Genomic DNA, 19,626 nt, shown 5'->3' with positions numbered 1-19,626 from the left:
TATGACCGAAATGTCTGAGAAAGGCAACTTAAAGGAGAAAGCATTTATTTTGGCTCACAGTTTGAGGGTGTGGTCTATCCTGGTGGGGAAGTCACGTCAGCAGGAACCTGAGACAGCTCTTCACAATCCATCAGCATTCAGGAAGCAAAGAGCAATGAACAGTCATGCCAACCTAGCCTTCTCTTCATTATGCACTTCAGGACCCTAGTCCACATTTTGTATGGGTCTTCTCACCTCTACTAACCTAGTCAAGATAACCCTTTACAAAAGAAACCCAGAGTCTCTAAGCTAGTCTAGATAATCTCTCATAAGCAATGCCCAGAGACTCGTCTCTTAGGCGATTCTAGATTGAATCAAGTTGACAGTCACTATTAACCATCATACTAGGGGACTAGTGTGCAACCCCTGTCTGTGACCACACCTATTTTTTATGTGCTTATACAGACTTACAGTTTGTACTACATAGACCATTTGGCCAAAGCCTTGCAGAATATGTTCCTTCATGAGCTCAGCATCCCGATCCTGCAGCTGGGTGTGCTCATTGCAGATGCTGTGGTGGAGAGCAAGAGCCTTGCAGACCTCTACCACTTGCGGTTGGTATACCTCCTTTCCCTGCAGTGGTGAACGTAACAGCTGTGTCTAAAACAATTTAAAAACAAACAGCACCATTGGAATGGTATCTTTATTATAAAATTTTACCCTGATCCTTAGAGGACGCCTTGTCTTAAGGAGATGAACACTGAGGTATTTAAGGACCAAGGGACATTGTACTTCTCACCAAGGGTCTAGGAAAAGGGGAAATGAAGGAGAGAGCAGTGAAGAGGACAGGGCTCTCTCTGGGTAGCAGGAACACACAGATAATGCGTGAGTGTGTTGGCATGACTATGTCCAAAGGAAGTGCTTTAAACAAAACCTCGACTGAGTGTCCTGCTGGAAGCTGTGGCAGGGGTTGGCAGAGCCCAGCAGGGCACCTGACTATTACCTCTGACGGTGCCCCAAAATGTACACACAGTGCATAACACATGTGAGCGAATGTCAGAGAAAATTGTCACCTGAAATTTTACAGAACCCCTGAGTAGGATTAGCTAAAAAGAAAAGAAAGCCTGCAACACTGACGCGCACATTTTTAGTTTAGCCACTCTGATCAAGAGCAACAAGTCCAGCACCGCTTCCTTTGGACAGCATCCTTTGAGACGGTGCCTCCTCCTTTCCCACTCCCCACCTCCCAACCCTTCAGACTTTTACAGGTGTGCTCTGATCTGAGGTTGCACTACGCAGCAACTCATCATGAAGAGGTGATTGGACAGGCATACTTCGGGGACATGGAGCAGGCCAGGTATGTGCAGCACTTGCTCCTGGGTATGGGACCTCTCCTTCCAGCAAGGTACAATCCAGGGGTTGTAAAGGACAGCTCTGAGAAAACCCTAGGTTGGCTGTGTCTCTCCTCTCAGTTCCAGAAACATTGTGACTACTGGCTCCTCAGTCTGGTGCCTGGAGGTGCCCGGGGCAATCTCTACTGAGCAACACTAGGAGGGCAGTGCATAGAGAAACATGTGGGTCTCCTGCATGGTTTTCATGACAGGTTTGGGGATTGCTGAGCCGGTGGGTGCTTCATCGGAGAAAAGAAGGGTAATGGGTCAAGATGGGGAAAGGCTGTCCTTCCTCAGTCCCAGCCTCCTCCCTCAGCATGCCAGGAGTGTGCTGAGGAGTGAGGCACAGTTTTGGTTCTAGGGTCTTGGGTCGCTCTGAAACACTTGTACTTAGCTGATAGTAGGCTGTTCAACAGTTAAATTAGCCGATCAGAGTTCCTGTAGCAATCCTTTTCGGACTTAGAGACAACCTAATACATAAGAATGAATACATAGTCCTATCATTGTTCATTTCTGCAACGTGGCTCCCCCCCCACCTTGATATATAAATTATATGACCTTTGTGTAAACTTTAGAAAACAAGTAAGGAAGAGAATCAATGTCACTGCAGGCCCCGTCCCTTCACAGTAATCCCCTCTGGGATTTTGCTCTCCCACACCTGGTCAGTTATGAACATGTAAGTCTACTGGCCGTGCTTATTTCATTCTGCAGCCTATGGCAACAAGTGTCTGTCTACAAAAATCATTCTTATGCTGTTAGAACAACCATTTATCTGTGTCTCCCTGGACTGGCTGTGAGAGTGTTTGCTGAGTCCTCCCTGCCCTCAGACAGGTTCCAGAAATGCAGTTGCCAAGGCTGGGAGATCCTCCCGCCTCTCCCTGTTCTCTGGTTTACTCAGAGCACCTGCTATACAGTAGGGGCGACACTGCAGGTGGGTGGCTCTGCAGGTGGGGGCTCTGTAGGTGGGTGGCTCTGCAGGTGGGCAGCTTTGTGTGTGGGCGGCACTGCAGGTGGGTGGCTCTGCAGGTGGGGACTCTGAAGGTGAGTGACTCTACAGGTGGGCTCTGGAGGAAGAAGGATGACTCAGACTGACAAGAGGGGTTTGTGCCGATGATGATACCAGGATTGGGGATCCAGAGAGGCTTCAGTTCTGCCTGTAGTCAGAGAGTCCTGGGCAGTTGGTGTGAGCAAGATCTGTGGAGTGTCAGCACTGGGGTAGAAATGTTGGATTCCCTGATGGCAAGAACCTTAGTGTGACCAAGAATATGTCCACACTGGGCTAAACACTGTGGTGCACTGGCCCACCTCCCAGTTGACTACTCTGGGTGTGGTATGGTGGATGACTCGGGTCTGGGGTAGGTGGTGAGAAAGGAGGAGGATCCATGGGTGGAGGAGCCACCCCACTGCTCTATAGGAAACCCTGCACACTAAGCAGTTTTACCTTTCTGAAGAGGTTGTCAGAGGCAGGTCTGCTCTACACAAATTAAGCTTGAGAATCTTATTAAACTACATAGCAGCTTGTCAGACAGTTACAGAGAGAACAGGCTGCAGGATCCGGTTCTGGGAACCAGACTGCTGCCCAGCTAGAGACTGGTTTGGTTTGTGTAGACATGTGTGAAACATGGCTTCTCTTGGCTGGGTTAACTTATATTTCTTTGACCATAAGTGAGACTGCCCATTGTTACCAGCCACTGCAAGTCTTCTGTTACATGACACTGTTTCACTTCAACTAGCTGCAGAAAAGAGATTGCATTTAAAAAAGAGAAGAACAAGGAACCTGTGGTGGAAGACAGCGTGCCAGCCCTGCATGAGCAGCTGACCCCGTCACACTCTGAAGAGGTGAAGCCACTGATAGCACAAGACAAGGTAGGCTGGCACTGCCCCAAGGGATCCGTATAGCCCAGAGGTGACACTGACTCAACCTGGCACTGCCCCAAGGGATCCATAGACTAAAGCTGGCATTGACTTAGCCTGGCATTGCCACGGTGGAATCCATGCGCTAGAGATGATGCTGCCCTAGCATGGCTCTGCCACAGCACAATCTGAAACCCAGAGATGACATTAACTTGGCTTTCACGTAGAATTGCCCCAAGAGTCAGCATGCCAGAGTGGATTGGTGAAGTGCTTACTGTATACACTTAAGTATGGGAGACTCAGAGACCAGCTCATGTTTGTCCCTCCCTAAACCCCTGGATTTCCTCAGGGGAGGCAAAAAGTATATGTAAGACAGGTCACCTGGGGTCTGAGCATCTGCTTAAAGAATCAGCTGGCTAGAGACGAGTGTAGCTGGTGAGTGCTTACCAGTGATTCGGGCCTGGGCTCAGACAAGGGGTGCTAAAAGGAGAGAGGTTCTCTGTGGAGCGGAGTCTGTCTAAGAAGGTCTGGCTTGACTCTTGAAGCCCCTGCTTTCTCCTCACCAGCTGGATGTCCCCTTCAGTCTGTGAACAGATGAGATAGTAGCCATCACAGAGAACCTTGGTTCCTCAGAGTGCCGGCTCTGTTTGTGGGCCCATTAAAGCCAGCACTTGGAGTGTGGTGGAGTGTGCTCCACATGGGGTTTGTGAATGGGATCTGAACGCTGAACAGCCAAGGATCAATCCTGCACTTTGCTCAGCTTCCAGGACCCAGTGACCCATCCACAATGGAAGTGGGGTATGCTGCTGGGCGTACTGGGAAAGGAGAGACAAGCACAGCTGTACACAAAGGCAGGCCTGCCAGCCTCACAACACTTCCCAGCTCACTTCACAGAGGGGATGCTGGCTTGTCAAGCCAGGCAGCTCAGCAGTTGCTATAACCAGTAGTGAGAGAATTGGAGTAAATAAGGAGAGACCAAAGGTCCCAAAGGCTTGGGGTGTGTCATAAGCTAGACAAGCAGAGGCTGAAGGCATGCTGGGGACATCCCTATGGCCGTGTACCCTGTGGGACACACACTGGGCACAAAGCATATTAAGGTCATGGTATCTCATAGATTTTGAAGGTAAATGGAGAGACCGGCAAGGGCCTGGAAGGGACATCCTACCCCCAGCTGTGGATGCTCAAAGGGGAGGTCCTGCTGGAGTTGGAGCTGCACCAACCAGCCCGGCTGCTCCTGTCTGAGGCCCAACAAGCTTTCCAGGTAAGACATCTCACCTATTTCCACTGAAGCCATCTTGACCTGGGCCTGAACTCTTCAGATGTATCCTTACTCCTCATCTGAGGTCTTCAGGAGCATCTGTGGCTTCTCAGAGTCTCCACTGAGTTCCCCCAAAAGACTTGAGTTAGCATCCCTCCACAGAGCACTGCTCGGAGCCCAGCTCTCTGTCAGCTTGGAAGCACTGGCTACTCTTCTCTGAGTAGCTGCCTACTAGAGGAACTTGCACCCAGACCTGGGACCAAGTGCCCACTCTCTCCCTAAATTGCCCCTTTGTGTCTCAACCCTAGAAGTTCCAAACTACACCTGGCAGGGCTTTTCTATCCTGGACTGTGTCCCCAGCAGACAGCTGACCTTGGACAGTGTGGATGGAAGAAGCTGTTTGTGTTGTCTGCTCTAATGATGCCATTCTCCCAAGTCCCAATCTTCGTAGTTCGAACAACCCCCGTCAGACAGACTTAGAATTGCCTTCAGTGGGTCAATGAGATCATGGCCCTGACACAACCAGCCTGTGGCTTGTTCTGAGCCATTCAAGGAAAAGATGAAGCTCCAGCAATGATGGGAAAATGAGTAACCCCAGAAAGCTGTGAGCCCAGGCTCTGGCCCATACAGTGAGAGCAGGGATTCAGGTACCAGAGAGGGGACAGGTAAGTAGTAGGGTTGGGACAGAGATATGCAGGTGCTGGGGTACAGCTGTGTAGATGTCAGGGATGATACAAAGGTGCAAGTGCCAGAGATGGGACAAGTGTATTGAAGAGGGACGTGAAGTGCAGGTTTCGAAGAAGGGGCTGGGAAGACAGCAGGGAAGGAAAAGATGTAGAAGAATAGGGAGGGAGCAAGTATGTAGGTAAAGTGAGCAGAGAGAACCCTGCACAGGCTGGCCCCTGTGACTCCCAGGGCACACTTTCCATTCCGGAGGATTCCACTCCCATGTAGTGGCCATACCAACCTGAGTGGAGCTAGCCCCCCATCAACCCATCACGTATCCTGCATCCCTCTTTTTAGGAGCTAGGCTATACCTGTGCAGAAGCACAGTGCCTGTTGCTTCTAGCAGATCTGGCCAACAGGGAAAAGAACCATGGGCAGGCTATGTTCATGGTTGAGAGGGCCCAGCAGCTAGGCGGATCCGAGGAGTTCTGGTACAGTTCAACCCTGACTCTGGCTGAGGCAATCTTATCCTCCGAAGATGAAGGAAAAGAAATCTCAGTGAGTTGGGGTAGCCAGTGGACAACATGGGGGGGTGCATGTCACGGGGGGGGGGGGCATGTGCTGACCAGTGACATAATAACATGTGATCACCATGCCCAGGTTTGTGGCCTGTTTCAGAAACTCATAGATACTTTCAGGGCCCTCCAGAACGAAAGGCCGAACAGAGTCTCCCTGCTGGAATTCTTCATCATGGAGCTAGAGGCCAGGTAATGGTGCCAGGTGCACCAAATCTGTGGCCACTTCTACCACACATTTTCTCTCATGCTACACATGTCAAACCCAGGAAGGCTCAGAGCTACCAGGACCATGAGTTCATCCCCTGCTCTGTGCAGCTTATATGTCTGTGTGTCCGCACAGGTCCCTCTGAGTATCAGGCCTTCCTTCCACTATGTGCCTCAGAGGAGCTGTGGGCTCCCTTACCAACCAGCCCACACTTCCACAGTGCCTTTCCTATGGCTCCTGGAGCCTCTGAGCTTTGCCCCCTTGTGGAGGGCTGTCAGGAAAGCCCTCTTCTTCCACACGCATCACTCATAGTCTTCAAGGCCCTTTGCCAGAGATCTTCTGAGCTCGCTGACAACAGTTACAGGGATCCTTTCCTTGCTCCTGCTCCTGGTTCCTCTCTGGAAAGGGCTGTGAGCACTGTGCCTCATCAATAGGTCCCGATTTGAGTCTCATTTCATCAATGGTTTTCCACTGGCAAATCTGATACCTGGGTGGGGCTGGTTAGATTGTAACTTTATTGATCCAGGGCCCTGGCTGCATTATGCCCATCTTGGTGGGGGCAGCATTGGTACTTGATTCAGTGTCCCAGGGTGGACCTGGGCAGAAGGAGGGTCACTGTGGTCTTGAGTTTTTGAATCTGGTGGGCAAAGCTTCAAGCCCACAATCCTGAGGACACACTTGTCTAGCAGGTGTGTGACACTTCAAATCCGATTTGCCTGCGACCTGATTGGCAAAGAACTTAAGTCGTACCCAATTTTGCTGAGAGAACTAGAAGATCACCTGTTGGAAGTTGAAGAAAACTTTATATTTGGTGGCTACCACAAAAATTATGTTGACTTAAAACTGGAACATGCAAGGATAAAGAGGTAAGGGTGTCACCACACTCCACCCATGCCACTGGAGCTGCCCGAGGGCCTGCTCCTGAGTAGGATCTACTTCTGAGCTCTCCCAGCTAGCTTCTGCTCGTCCTCAGCCTCAAAGATGGCTAAGCCCAGCTCCCTGCCCAACTACCTCCCTGCTAACCCATCACTGCCCATCCTGCAGGGTCCCCAGCACCTGTTCCTGCTGCTACTACAGCTATGCATCCCAGTTAGCATGCAGCTCTCCTCCCACTCCAGCCCCCAATGCTCCTCACAGTGCCTCTGCCTGCCCCAGACACCCACAAGCCTCTTAGACATGATGCCTTTAGGGTCAGCCAACACCCAGGTCGCATCCATTACCACAGGTGTACTGTAGCAGCCACTGTGGGCCACCAAGAAGGTAGGAAAATAGATACCTGAGTCGGCAGGTGGAAGCTGGGGCATTGCTTCATCAGACACCTTTTGGCCAGAGATCCTTTATAAATGAAATTTTGCACTGCACACAGTATGCTGTTCTAATGTCTGGTATCTTGTTCTAAAATGTATTTAGAGGGCTGGGGAGATGACTCAGTTGATAAGCCACCTGCTTGCAAGTACAAAGACTTGAGTTCAATCCCCCAAGCCCATATAAAGAAGCCAGGTACTGTGGAATACATCTGTAATGCTGGTACTGGGGTCACAGAGACAAGCGGATCTCTGGGGATTGCCAGCTAGATAGTCTAGCCCAGTTGGTGGGTCCTAGGCCAGTGAGAGATCCTGTCTCCAGAGAAAGGTAGACAACATCTGAGAATAGTGCCTGGGTTGATCTTTGACCCCCACATGTACACATGTACACATGTGTACCTGTGCACATAAATGAACAATTCTACAAGCACATTGAAAATGAATACAATGTATTAAAAATACCTTCATGTGTAAAACATTTAACTGCAAAAATTTTAAGTACTAATAAAATATATAGCATAATTATGTGAAATTATGTATTACATATTAATCAGTATAACATGTATGAATACAATATATTATTTGGCTTTTGAATGTTTGTTCTAAACCCTACTTTTATATTATATAAAGGTTAAGTGCTGAAAAGGAAAAAGATGAGGAACAAAGGACTGCCTACTATCTGGAAATGTACTCACTGTCCCAGAAAGCTATATCTGAGGAAGAAGAACTATTTCACAGAATCCAGGCGATACTGTCCCTTCAAGATGTAAGTTTGGGCCTGCACACCCCAGTCATTCTGTGTACAGGACAGCACTGCCTGACAGATCTGATTTTAAAACAAAACCAGCCAGGCACAGTGTAGCACACCTGTAATCCTGGCACTTGGGAAGCCAAGGCAGGAGTATGCAGAGTTCCAGGCTAGCCTAGGCTACCCAGTGAGATCCAATCATATAAAACCACACACACACACACACACACACACACACACACACACCACTATATATTTTCATAATACATAAATCAATATACATTTTCACAAAACCCATATAAAGAAGAACTGGGAACATAGTTCAGTCAAGAAATTGCATATGTTCTCTGGACCTACTGGGCCTCTGTCTTTCCCACTTTGGACCTCAGCACCCTCCTGCCAAACCTGCCCAGAAGCTGGAAATACTCTTGTATAGAAGAGAAGCTCATCTTTTACCCCTAGAACCTTTGAACCCATATAACAAAACGAAGTAGATATGGTAGCTTGTGCTTATAACTCCAGCACTGAAAAGGAGATGGTGTATCCCTGGGCTCACCAGCATCGGGTACACTTGGCAAAGTCCAAACCAGCAAGAGACAGTGTCGCACAAAACAAGGTAGATGGTTCCTGAAGAACACCACCTGAGGCTGTCCACTGGCCTCCACATGAATGGGCTCACACATTTGCACTGAGCATGCACACACATATACAGACACATGCACACACACGTATGTGTACACACAAAGCACCTGATATACATAGAAGCTAAAACAGAATCACAGATAACTAGACTCATGCACCCACACAAAACATTTTTTTAAAAAAACAGACAAAATATAAAAAACAAGGATTTTCCAAATGTCATATATCAACCATGCCAGTTAGTGAATTCCAAGCTTAAGTTCCAGCTAGCTGTGGCTGCAGAGATGGAGCCAGGTTAGAGCCAAGATGAAGACCTGAGTCAAGGATATCGGGTCCTGGGAGACTAGGGAGAAGGAGGCAAGATGGATCCCCAGGAAGAAGAGCGCTGCTCACAGATGTCTAGAGGACAACCAAGAGTACTCATCTAAAGACTGTCACCTGTTCATGACAGAAGGAAGCAGCCCAAGGACGGGGAAAAACAGCCTGGAAGCATTACAGGAAGTCCATTGGAGCTTATTGGCAGTCATGAGGTGGTAGGGAGAAGGCTCCAGGACTTTGAGGTGATGGACAGAGTGCGCAGAGGGCTTGACCTCAGAATTTGGCATTAAGTAAGGAAGTGAGCCCAACTGTGAGATGCCTACAAGAAAGCCATTATGAACATAAAGACAAAGACAGATAGAATTAAGGTAAATTGCTGGAAGCAATATTCCATACTAATAGTGATCAAAAAGATAGCTAGACTGTGGGTGTTAGCTTCAAGCAACCAGGCTTCCTAGCAAACATTACCAGGAATGATAATATTCATTCCGTTGTGTATCCTAGCCAAGCGAGAAGAAAGCTAATCTAAATGCAATATCATATTAAGAGAGTTCTAAAATACTTAAGAACCAAACACTGATCTTAAAAAACTGCTAAATCTATTAGAGCCAACAAATTTAGTATCCTACTCCTTATTTATAATAATAGACATTTTATTTAAATGTTTCACTCAGCAACAATGGGATAACACTCTCACACACATGTGGAATGTCTTCTGACACAGGCCATACTCTGAACCATAAGACAAGTCTCAATAAATTTGATCATACAGAGGATATATTAGTCCCCACATGTAATTATATTGGGCATCAAAACCAGAAAGTAGAGTAGAAAAGTCCACAGGCACATAAAACAGACAAATGGCTTCTGGGGGACAAGGTGAGGAATAAGGAATGGCTGCTAGCATATGGGCTTTCTTGAAGCATGACGACAGTGTTTGGGAGATGAACCAACCATGACTGGACCACACTGCAGACTCATCATGTGCTGCTGAACTTCGCATGCTTTGAGTTTTTAGATTTATTTATTTTCTTTTATGTCTATGAGAGCTTTACCTGGAAGTACGTATGTGCACTATGTGCATGCCTGGTGTCCATGTGGGTCAGAAGGGATGTCAGATCCCTTGAAACTAGAGTGACAGATGGTTGTGAGCCACTACATGGGTGTTGGAATCAAACCCGGGACCTCTGCAAGAGCAGTCAGTGCTCTCAACCACTGAGCCACTTCTCCAGGTCTCACACGTCAAATGTGTTAATTATGTTGTGTTGCTTTTACTTCAAATTAAGAAAGAAAACACTGTGTGTATGGAAAACCCCTAATATTTGGAATGTAAGTAGAACACAGCCACAGAAGAAGTCGAAGAGAAATCGTTTTGAAATGAAGGAAGGAAAGAACATCAAGTTTAAGATGTCGCCAGTTGGTGCTTAGGGGGCAATCCAGTGCACTAAATGCCTGAATAATAATGATAATAGGCTAGAAATCAGTGGGCTCAGCCTTTTCCCTAAAAACAATGAGCAAACTGAATCCAAAATTAGTAGTAGAATAGGAATTAAAGATGGAGTAAAAAAAAAAATCAATGAAATAAACTCACCTTCTCATCCAAAATAACCCCCAAACCAAACAAAATCCAATTTCCAAAACCTCAGGCATCAGACAGCAATCTCTGAGCTGAATTCAAGCTGCTTAAATGAGAAAGCCACTGAAGCCAAAGCTGGCCCGTTAAGGTAGATCAGTTGGTAAACTGAGTTGGATTGACCAGATGGTCTGTAAAGGATGTTAGTGCCAAATACTGGAAATGAGTGACCCAGCCCTGGCATGGCTTCCTCTTATGTTCAAAGAATAGTGAGGGACATGTGATTTTTACAAGTTGTGTGAAATAGATCCTCACCTGTAATGCTCACTCAGAACAAAATAGCTCTGTGACATTCTGAATGAGGGAAGGTGAGTCTGTAATCGAACACTTTACCACAATGCAAATGGAAGCCCAGACAGAGCAACTGCTGATTTTTTTTTTTACCAAAATTTTTTTTTAAAAAGTAGTACTTCCAGGAAGGTTATTTTAGAAAGTTGAAAGGGAAGAAGTAAATGGTAATTTTTCAATGAGGCCAGTATAACTCGAAAATAAGATAAGGCAGGGTATGGTCATACAGACATTTAATTCCAGAATTCAGAATGAAGAAGAAAAAGGATATTTGTGAATTCCAGGCCAACCAGGTCTATATGGTGAGCTCCAAGACAGCCAGGGCTACATAGACCTTATCTCAAGAGAGAAACAAAAAGGTTAAAGACATTACAAACAAACAGTTGCACATGAACACAGCTAACATGACACCATGCTTACTGGTGAAAGACTTATTGATTCTTCCATCCCTAAGGATGGGCATCTTACCACTTTTATTCAGAATTGTTTTGGAGATTCTAGCCAATGCAATAAGCCAGAAAATAAATTAAAAGCATCCGGATCGATAGAAAGAGCAGGCAAGGAAAATTCTTTTTCATAGATAGCATGATTATGTAGAAAATCATGTGCTATACAAAAATAAAAACTACAAGCAAGCTAAATTAAAGTTAATGAGCAAGTTTAGTTGAGTTTCAGGATTATATGGTGCATATATTTCTACCCAAAGAACAATTAATTATATATTAAAATTAAAATGGCATCATTTATGACTCTTAAAGATGAAATTTGACCACCAAAATATGAATGCTTGTAGTCCAAGGACAATAAAACATTGCCAAGAATAATGAAAAAGACATAATAATAATAATAATAAAAATAATAATATATGAAAACGAAAATCTCCAAATTCTGTTAAGATGCTGGTTCTTCCTAAACCACAATCCTACCATAGGCTTTTTAACAGATGTTGACAATATTATTTCAAAATATAGAAGGTCTAAAAGAGCCTATATAAATTTGAAAAAGAAGACTAAAATTAGAAGCCCAGCAGTACCTGACTTTAAATCCTATTAAAGAGCTACAGCAATCAAGACAGAGTGTGGTTAGTTGGAAAGTGGACCGACAGACCACCAACGGGACAAACCTGAGAATCCAGAAATAAAGAGATGCACAAAGTCTTCAACAGAGGCACAGCTCCATGGACAAAGGACAGACTTTAGATGGTGTTAGAACAACAACAAAAAAATGCATGCCCAAAAACCTGAACTACTGCTCACACCTCAGACTAAGAAAGCAACCCCATATGAATCAGAAACCTAAACCAAAGGCCTAAGACTATACTAGAACACCTAGGAAAATCCCTTAGTGATGACATACTTGGCAAAGAAATGTACCTAACATGATCCAATAAAAGGATAGCTTGATAAATAGATCTTCCCTTTAAAACATATTCTCAAGAGGAAGGTGAAAAAGCACGGGCCAGTAGAAAACACTTGCAAACTGTATTCCTTGATAGCAACAATGTGTCAGGAATGCATCAAGAGCTCTCAAAACTGACGGGGAAATGTTAAGAATGAGCAAGTGATGTGAAGAGACATTTTCTCCAATGTGTGGAAAACCAGACACACGAGAAGACAAACATCATATGGATGAGTCGTAACCATACCGTGATAAGACAGACAAGAGGCACATACCATATGCCGCCATTTAGACAAAGCTGGCTTACCACACCACAAAGCAGCCAGTTGTCACTTGAGAGACAGGAAGGATGTCTTGAGCATGCTATGCCAGAAACAAGGACAAACACACTCGTGTCTTTTTACAATGTGAGGATTTACTGAATAAAAATAAGTTCACAATGTTTCAGAGCTTTAACGACGACAGCAATTTGCCAGATTATCACGCCTGCTTTAGTAATCTGGGCCAGGCAAATCCGGGTTCTTGTTTTGCAATCTCAATTACTAATATTAGCTCCCATAACACACAGCACACAGTAAATACATATGTCTGTACAAATGCATGTACACATGTGTGGGTTACAGAATGAATACAAGTTAAAGAGGCTACGGCAGGGTTCTTGAGGTTTCGGAGGCGGGCTGAGAGAAATTCAAGCAATGTCTACACTGATAAGGAAAAGAAGAAGCTGTTTCTGTAGAGGTAAGGCTGAGGAAGAGTCATAGTTGAGAGAAAAAATGTAGTCAGCTGCAGAGGTAAGAGGGCAGAATCAGGTCAGAGCAGGAATGGCAGGTTCAGGTCTGAATGGGCAAGCAGGTAGACAAGCAGAGACGGCTGTTGAGTCAGCTATATCAACAGTGGGGGACTGAGCAGAGGCAGAAGCCCCAAGAAGAGTCAGAAATTCTTCACCCGTGAGTCCTTGATGCACAACACACCTGGTGTCAGATGATAAACTGGTGGGGGACCATGCCATGACAGTGCTAGGTGCCGGTCACTTTACAAGGGCCAGGTGAGGGCCTTGGCCCTAGTTTCCCTAATATGAAATACACCCATGTGCCCCACCATGGTCTCAGTTCACTCCAGTAATTGTATAGGATGGTCCCTTTCTCCCAGGAATAATCCATTTATCGGTCTATGCTGCATGGGTAGTATCAGACAGATGGTGGTGTTTGTGGGTGCAGCCCAATTATCTGCTACCCTTCAAAGCTGCTTATGAAATGGGAGTCTTTCGGGACAAGGGTCTAGCCTGAAAAGCCACTGTTGTATACAACATGGAGTAACTTAGAGCAAGGAACAGCCTGCTGTCAACACAGGCTCAAGAAAGGACACAAGGAAATCCAGAGTGTGAAGACGACATTCTTTTTCTTGCATTGATGATGTCTGGCCTCTACTGCTGTGTGAAAATGTAGCCATTGTACGCTTTGTGCTGTCTGTGAGATGTTGGTGGTGCCTTGCCAAAGAACTTGCCAATGGTTGGTCTCCCCAGGAAGTGTGCCTTGCTTTACCCACCTCCCCACTATCTCAGTTGCAGAACATCAACTCCCCGCTGATGAGGAGGCTGGCCCGCCTCAAGCTCAGCCTGGCAGAAACATGTCTGGACATGCTGCAGATCGTGTGCAAGGAGGCCCTGGAGCTGCAGATGGAGCAGGGCTCCTTTGAGAAGCTACTAGCAGACTTCCTTCAGAGCACCAGTGACTTCTCATCCATCGGCTTGGTAATAGCAGACAGCCTTAACTCATCTTTCCCGGGGGCCCGCCAGCCACACTAAAAGCAGGGTGCCAATCTATGGGACCCCCACTACATGCCATGGCAGCTCTTGACCACTCCCACACCTTGGTGCAGATAGGCATGGTCTGATCACCAAGAAGACTTAACTAACGGTGAAGGGGCTTCCTGTGTAGGCTTTAAGCTCCCATTCGAAGGCCTTGGGGTTACTATTCATGATAAAGGGCTGATAACTGTCAATTGCATTGTCTTAGAAAAACCATGAACTGGGCATGCAGCTCAGAGTACTTGCCTAGCTCATCCCCCCTACCTCACTGAACCCCATTTCCTCCCAGTGCTGCAAACAGAACAAGTTGAGTAACTGAATACCTTTGTGGAAGAAAACCCTTCTTCTACTCTCTATTTTTCTCTCTCTTGCTCTTTCGTGCTCTCTCTACTACTCTCTCCTTCCTTCCTTCCTTCTTTCCTTCTTTCTTCTTTTGGCAATCCTAGGACAGAACCCTAGGCAAGTGCTCCACCAGCGTAAGTGTAGCCCCAGCACTTTTCCATTCTCTTAAATGCCATGAAACAAGTCAAGGTGAACATAAATGCATCCTACCCTTAACCTTTATTTATCAGCGGGCTCTCCTTTGTAGTAATAGAAGCTGACTTATATGACCCTTCCATTGTCAAAGTCCTAGACACACACCCTCATGCTACCACACAGGACTCACAGAAAAAGGACATACGTCAAAGTACCCAGATGTTCCCTGCTAGGAAGTTATCTGAGATCTTTGGGTGACTGGGCAGGGGTGACATGAGAGCCATTGGTGACATACCTCCTCGTCTTCCCAAAGCAATGGTTCTTCCTGAAGCGGACCCTGCCTCACTTGGTGCTAACACAGCTGGAGAGTCTGCAGCCACTATGTGTGGGCTGCACAGACATCCGTGCCCAGCTCCTGATGCTGGCTGGGAAGGCTCTCCATCTCCTGTCCGTGCAGATAGATCCGGTGTATCCTTCCTTCTGCTGGGAGGAAGAACTCTTGGTAGGTATTCTCTGAATTCTCTGCCTCAGCTGTAGAGTTGGGAGGTAAAAGATGTTTCACCAGTTTAGCTAGGGAAAGTCTAGCCCTGGCATCTCTCTGTCTTGGTCACTTGTGTCTGGTTGTACACAGGTCCCTGGGAGCTTGAGAAAGCTCACGCACTACCCGAAGTACACTCTATGCCCTGGGTGTTGACCTCCATGCTATGATGCACCAGGATGGGTGTTGTCTGCCTCTGTAACCCTCTTACATATCACACAGCCCTGGAAATCGCTAAAAAGGGAAAATGCCACCTTTTCCTCTGCTCCTCCCAGGCCCACCCTCCTCTAGGGCTGGGGTTCTCTGACAGAAACAACTATCCAACTCGGATCCCTAGCAACAGCTCCTGAAAGCCTGTCTTTCCCTGAGTCCCCATCCTAAGAGCCTGAACAGAGACACTTCTACTCCAAGATGGTGCCAGCTTCAATGAACAAGCTAGAAGCCTAGCAGACAAGCTCCTGCAAGAACCCTCACAACCCACTGTAGCAGGCCATGCCCAGGACTCAAACCCCAGGGAAACTCCCAGCCAGCTAGCTCCGAAGCCCTGGGCTAGTTCCCAGGCTATAGACAGCAGGAGACCAGGAAGACCCAAGCTGGCTGAGCAGATGGAGCTGGGGCCCTTGGTGAGCAGGTGTTTGTAGCATCTGCACAGGTAGCAGACTCAGGGACTTTCAATCCAGAAGGATGAGCACCCCCCCCCCCCCGTCTGTCCTCAGTTAGAGTCTTCAGCTGTAAGATAGCTGTGACATGCAGTGACCCCTGTGTGGAGTTCAGGAGGTTCCAGGAAACACACCTGCTTCCTCCCAGTCCCTGCAGTTCCTGCCTACCTCCATGTTTGTTCCTTTTCTGTTTCCTTAGATGTGGCCTGTTGCTGCTCGCAGCTTCCTGACACCAAAGCTCTCTGTCTCTCTTCCAAGCTTCCTTCTTGTTTTTCAGATGGGATATTTCCTTTTGGCCCATTTCCATGAAGCTTCCTAAGTTTAATGTGTAGAACTTTCATCCTCTTGAGTTTGTTTATGGGTTTCCCAAACATCACTATGAGATTTCTTCCCTGGTTGGCTTGACGGCTCTAAGGATTTTTGGTCTGACTTTGAGAGTGTCGTGTTGTCACAGACATCTTCTGTTCCTGAGTGCTAGCCTGTTCTCACAGATGATCTCTGTCCTTGGGGATCTGTTAAGGCTGCTGGTAGACAGGACCTGGTGGGTCTTGGTAGCACTGACACACTTGGGCAAAGTGTGAGTGGTGACTTCCCCAGATGTCAGGGCCAGGGTCCGCAGGCCATCTGTGTAGAGCTGGTTTTTCTCCTACTTTGTGTGTGGACCGTTGAGTGATTGTTTCCTTCTTCCCACCACATTGGTAACACCGTTGGCTCCACAAACACACGGCTCATGCTCAGTATTACATGATGACTTACAACTTGAAGGGCCACTGATTCGTACCGTCTTTCGCTTCCCTGGCAGCTGTGGTTTCCCTGCCAACCAAGCAGGAGTCCACAAATGCCTTCTATCGTGTGCTGTGCCCTGTAGGGAGGTACTAAACAGAACAGCCTGAAATCGCTGGAGACGGACACAGAGGACAGGAGTGTAGACACCTCCTCCAGGAACTCAACAATCTATAAGGAAGCCCCCAAGGAGCAAAGCCGGAAGGCTGAGGGTCTGAAGGTATGAAGCATTCCCTACCTGTCCCCTGGTGGCCTCTGCCTGAAGAGCCCACCTTAGTTTGAACTTTGCACTGCCCACAGAAGAAGGTAACGCTGGCCCAGAAGTTCCTGGCTCAGGCATCAGAGGTGTTGCTGCAGTGTATACAGACTTCCCTGAGCAACAACCTTCTGGACATTGCAGCCACTGCCAGCTTAGAGATGGTGGAATGCATTGGCAACCTGGACCCCATAACCACCTGCCATTTCCTGACACTGTCACAGGTATAGGCCTCCTCTGTCCATCTCTAAAAGGGCCCTTGACTGTCACCCCAGGAGTAGGAGTGCCTTAGTACCAGCCAGCCATGTTTTCTCCATTAGACAAGACAGGGGTGGCCCTGTGGTTGAAAGAAGAGATCCTCCTTGTTTTCTGAGCCTCAGGCCAAGTTAGTCCTCAAGTAATGGAAGCCAGCCATGTACCTGTTCTTTGAATACATGCTGTGCTCACCACCACCTCTCCCCCCACCACACACACACACACACACACACAAACACACACGCACCGAGTCTCCATGGTGGGACATACTGAGACTCCAAACAAAGGGCTGGCATAGTACTGATACCTGGTTCGACAGGGGTCCAACAGAGGATGACTCTCACAGACTCCTCGATGCTCGCTCACGTCCCAGTTCCCCTCCGCTGCCCTCCCACACAGCACACACCACTCTTCTCTGCTCTGCTTCAGAGCTGCTCAGCCTCAGAGATGATGCGGAAGGTTTTGCTCACGGCCACGAGCAACACCAGCAGCTCCCAGCTGGCGGCCCTGCTGCAGCTCCACCAACGCCTGAGGCAGCAAGACAAGATGTCCACCAGCCTGTTTGCCAGTGTAGAACAGAAGCTGGCCGCCACTTCCAGGGTAAAGGGCAGGGGAACCTGCACACATACTCCTGTGACCTGTAGGCCTCTGTGCTTGCTCACTGAGTGCTAAAAGGACAGCCTCTAAGTGATACATACTCTGCCTCCTCTAGCTGTGTGGTCCTGGAGGACCTCTCTGTCTCTCTGAATCTCTTAGTTCCTTTCCATCACTTGCCTAGGGAGCCTAGGTCTTGGTGAAGTCCAGTGAAGAGCCAATGGCATCTGGCAGCAGGCAGCCATGATACTAGAGATGTAGCGAGAGCTTACTGAGAATGTCTATAGGCATCTGAAACCCCAAATCCCACCCACCCTGAGACACACTCCTCCAACAAGGCCACACCTCCTAATCCTACCATGTGGGGATCAAGCCTTCAAATATATGAGCCTATGAGATGGGCCACCCTCATTTAAACTCCCATGAGCTTCCTCAAATCCCCAAGGTCAGAGATCACCTGTGAAGTCAGACCAGCTCAATCAGCAAGAGAAGACAGTGCAGCTGTATGCTCACACAACAAAACACACTGAAGCAAGGAGAGCTTGCTTCTGTGTGAACCTGTACGGCATGGCTACCCACATACCTGAGGTGGCCAGCAGCTAGGCAGAAAAACAAGCCACCACCAATAGAAGTCTGTTCACAGCCCCTATACGGTAATAAGGTGGCCGGTCTCCTCACCTGCCATATGGGTACGGGCACTATGTAAAGTCCACCTGGCACTTCATGTAGGGTTTGTGTGGCTCTCTGTTTCATATTTGACGTTTTCTAAGACATCATTTCATTTTTTGCAAACCCAAAGCTATGTCTTGAAGCCATGAGCAATAAACAATTCACACAGGAGATCTGGAGGTACCTCCCGCCCCGCCAGGGCCCATGCTGGCTGCCTGCTGTGGGCAGTGAGGACCGTGAGGGGTGCAGTCTCTAGGTACACTCAAATTATCCGTGTACAAGTCTCACAGGAAGCAGGAGAACTGGGGGTCTGGGTAAACTGACCCCAAGCTAGGTCTGCAGCCTGCAACCTGCAACCTGCAACCTGCAACCTGCAGCCCCAGAGCTAAGTGGAAGCCCTTAGCTAGGCTCCAGGAGACAGTAAAGACCTTGAAGAGATGCTGTCTAGGGTTTCTGGGAACTGCCTCAGCAAGCAGGCAGAGCTGGATAATTTAGAGGAGACAGTGAACTTCTCATGCCTCTGCTGCCCCCTTGTGGTAGTGATGCATTCCGCAGCCCAAACACCTGGGGGGGAGATCAGTGGCCCTATGTTCTGAGTGACTATCCCCTGTCACACACAGGCATGGCAGAGCCTCTGTGTCACAGATCAGCATTTCAACATCCTGAATGAGATCGCACCCATGTTCCGGCTCCTCTTTCTGCAGCATTCACAAGACAGGTAGGGCTTTCCTCTCCTCTCATTGTCCATCTCCACCCTGCTGAGAAAGCCTGGCAAGGAGGCATGGGCATAGCAAGCTTACCACACCTCAGCCCCTAACCTAAGGCAGACTGGGCCATCTGGGAAGCATGCTGGACAGAGTCAGCTAGCCCACTTGACAGGCATGGGCACTTGTTCAATCCAGAGACGTAGGAAGCCCTCTTCCGACCCTCCCAGAAAAGTCCAGGATGAATTTCCGTGATGACGAGGGATGCATTGGGATGAAGGCACCATGTGATCTGCGCCCACGCAGGATCTCTCTGTTAGATCTGGATAGACCTGCATGGCTGGACCTTTTGTAATTTCACTCTTACTTGGGTTATATAGACTGATTCCTGGGCCCCTGTCTGCCAAAATAAACATTTAAAGGCACCTAGTTGGGTGCCAGCTGTAGACTGGCTTGCTAGGCTCCTGAGACCTATGTGCTTTGCTGTTCACCTCCTCTGGGCCTGGGCCTGTGACCTTTGCTCTGCCTGCAGGTCTTGTCTGTATGGTGCTGCCTTTGAGAAACCAAAGTACATGCCTACACCCAAGGGGAAATCGATAGCAGTGGGCGGTAAGCTTGGGTG

General features: G+C 47.8%; 1 protein-coding gene across 1 annotated transcript in view; it reads left to right on the top strand.

The window, feature by feature from the left end:
* The window catches only part of Cfap46 (cilia and flagella associated protein 46), a 79,800-nt gene that overhangs the window by 46,081 nt on the left and 14,093 nt on the right, over positions 1-19,626 (top strand). The window contains exons 32-46 of the mRNA XM_028787187.1: positions 445-593; positions 1,238-1,336; positions 3,104-3,236; positions 4,339-4,485; positions 5,506-5,706; positions 5,809-5,915; positions 6,621-6,797; positions 7,866-8,001; positions 13,824-14,012; positions 14,860-15,052; positions 16,616-16,746; positions 16,827-17,006; positions 17,467-17,637; positions 18,921-19,018; positions 19,537-19,613. Of these exons, the coding sequence (XP_028643020.1) occupies positions 445-593; positions 1,238-1,336; positions 3,104-3,236; positions 4,339-4,485; positions 5,506-5,706; positions 5,809-5,915; positions 6,621-6,797; positions 7,866-8,001; positions 13,824-14,012; positions 14,860-15,052; positions 16,616-16,746; positions 16,827-17,006; positions 17,467-17,637; positions 18,921-19,018; positions 19,537-19,613 (2,188 nt within the window). The remainder of the gene's footprint in view (positions 1-444; positions 594-1,237; positions 1,337-3,103; positions 3,237-4,338; positions 4,486-5,505; positions 5,707-5,808; positions 5,916-6,620; positions 6,798-7,865; positions 8,002-13,823; positions 14,013-14,859; positions 15,053-16,615; positions 16,747-16,826; positions 17,007-17,466; positions 17,638-18,920; positions 19,019-19,536; positions 19,614-19,626) is intronic.

The sequence above is a fragment of the Grammomys surdaster genome, unplaced genomic scaffold (assembly GCF_004785775.1).
Source record: "Grammomys surdaster isolate TR1022 unplaced genomic scaffold, NIH_TR_1.0 125612, whole genome shotgun sequence".
Classification (NCBI taxonomy): domain Eukaryota; kingdom Metazoa; phylum Chordata; class Mammalia; order Rodentia; family Muridae; genus Grammomys; species Grammomys surdaster.
The sequence above is the reverse complement of the archived record's forward strand: the minus strand, read 5'-3'. Positions and strand labels throughout refer to the sequence as shown.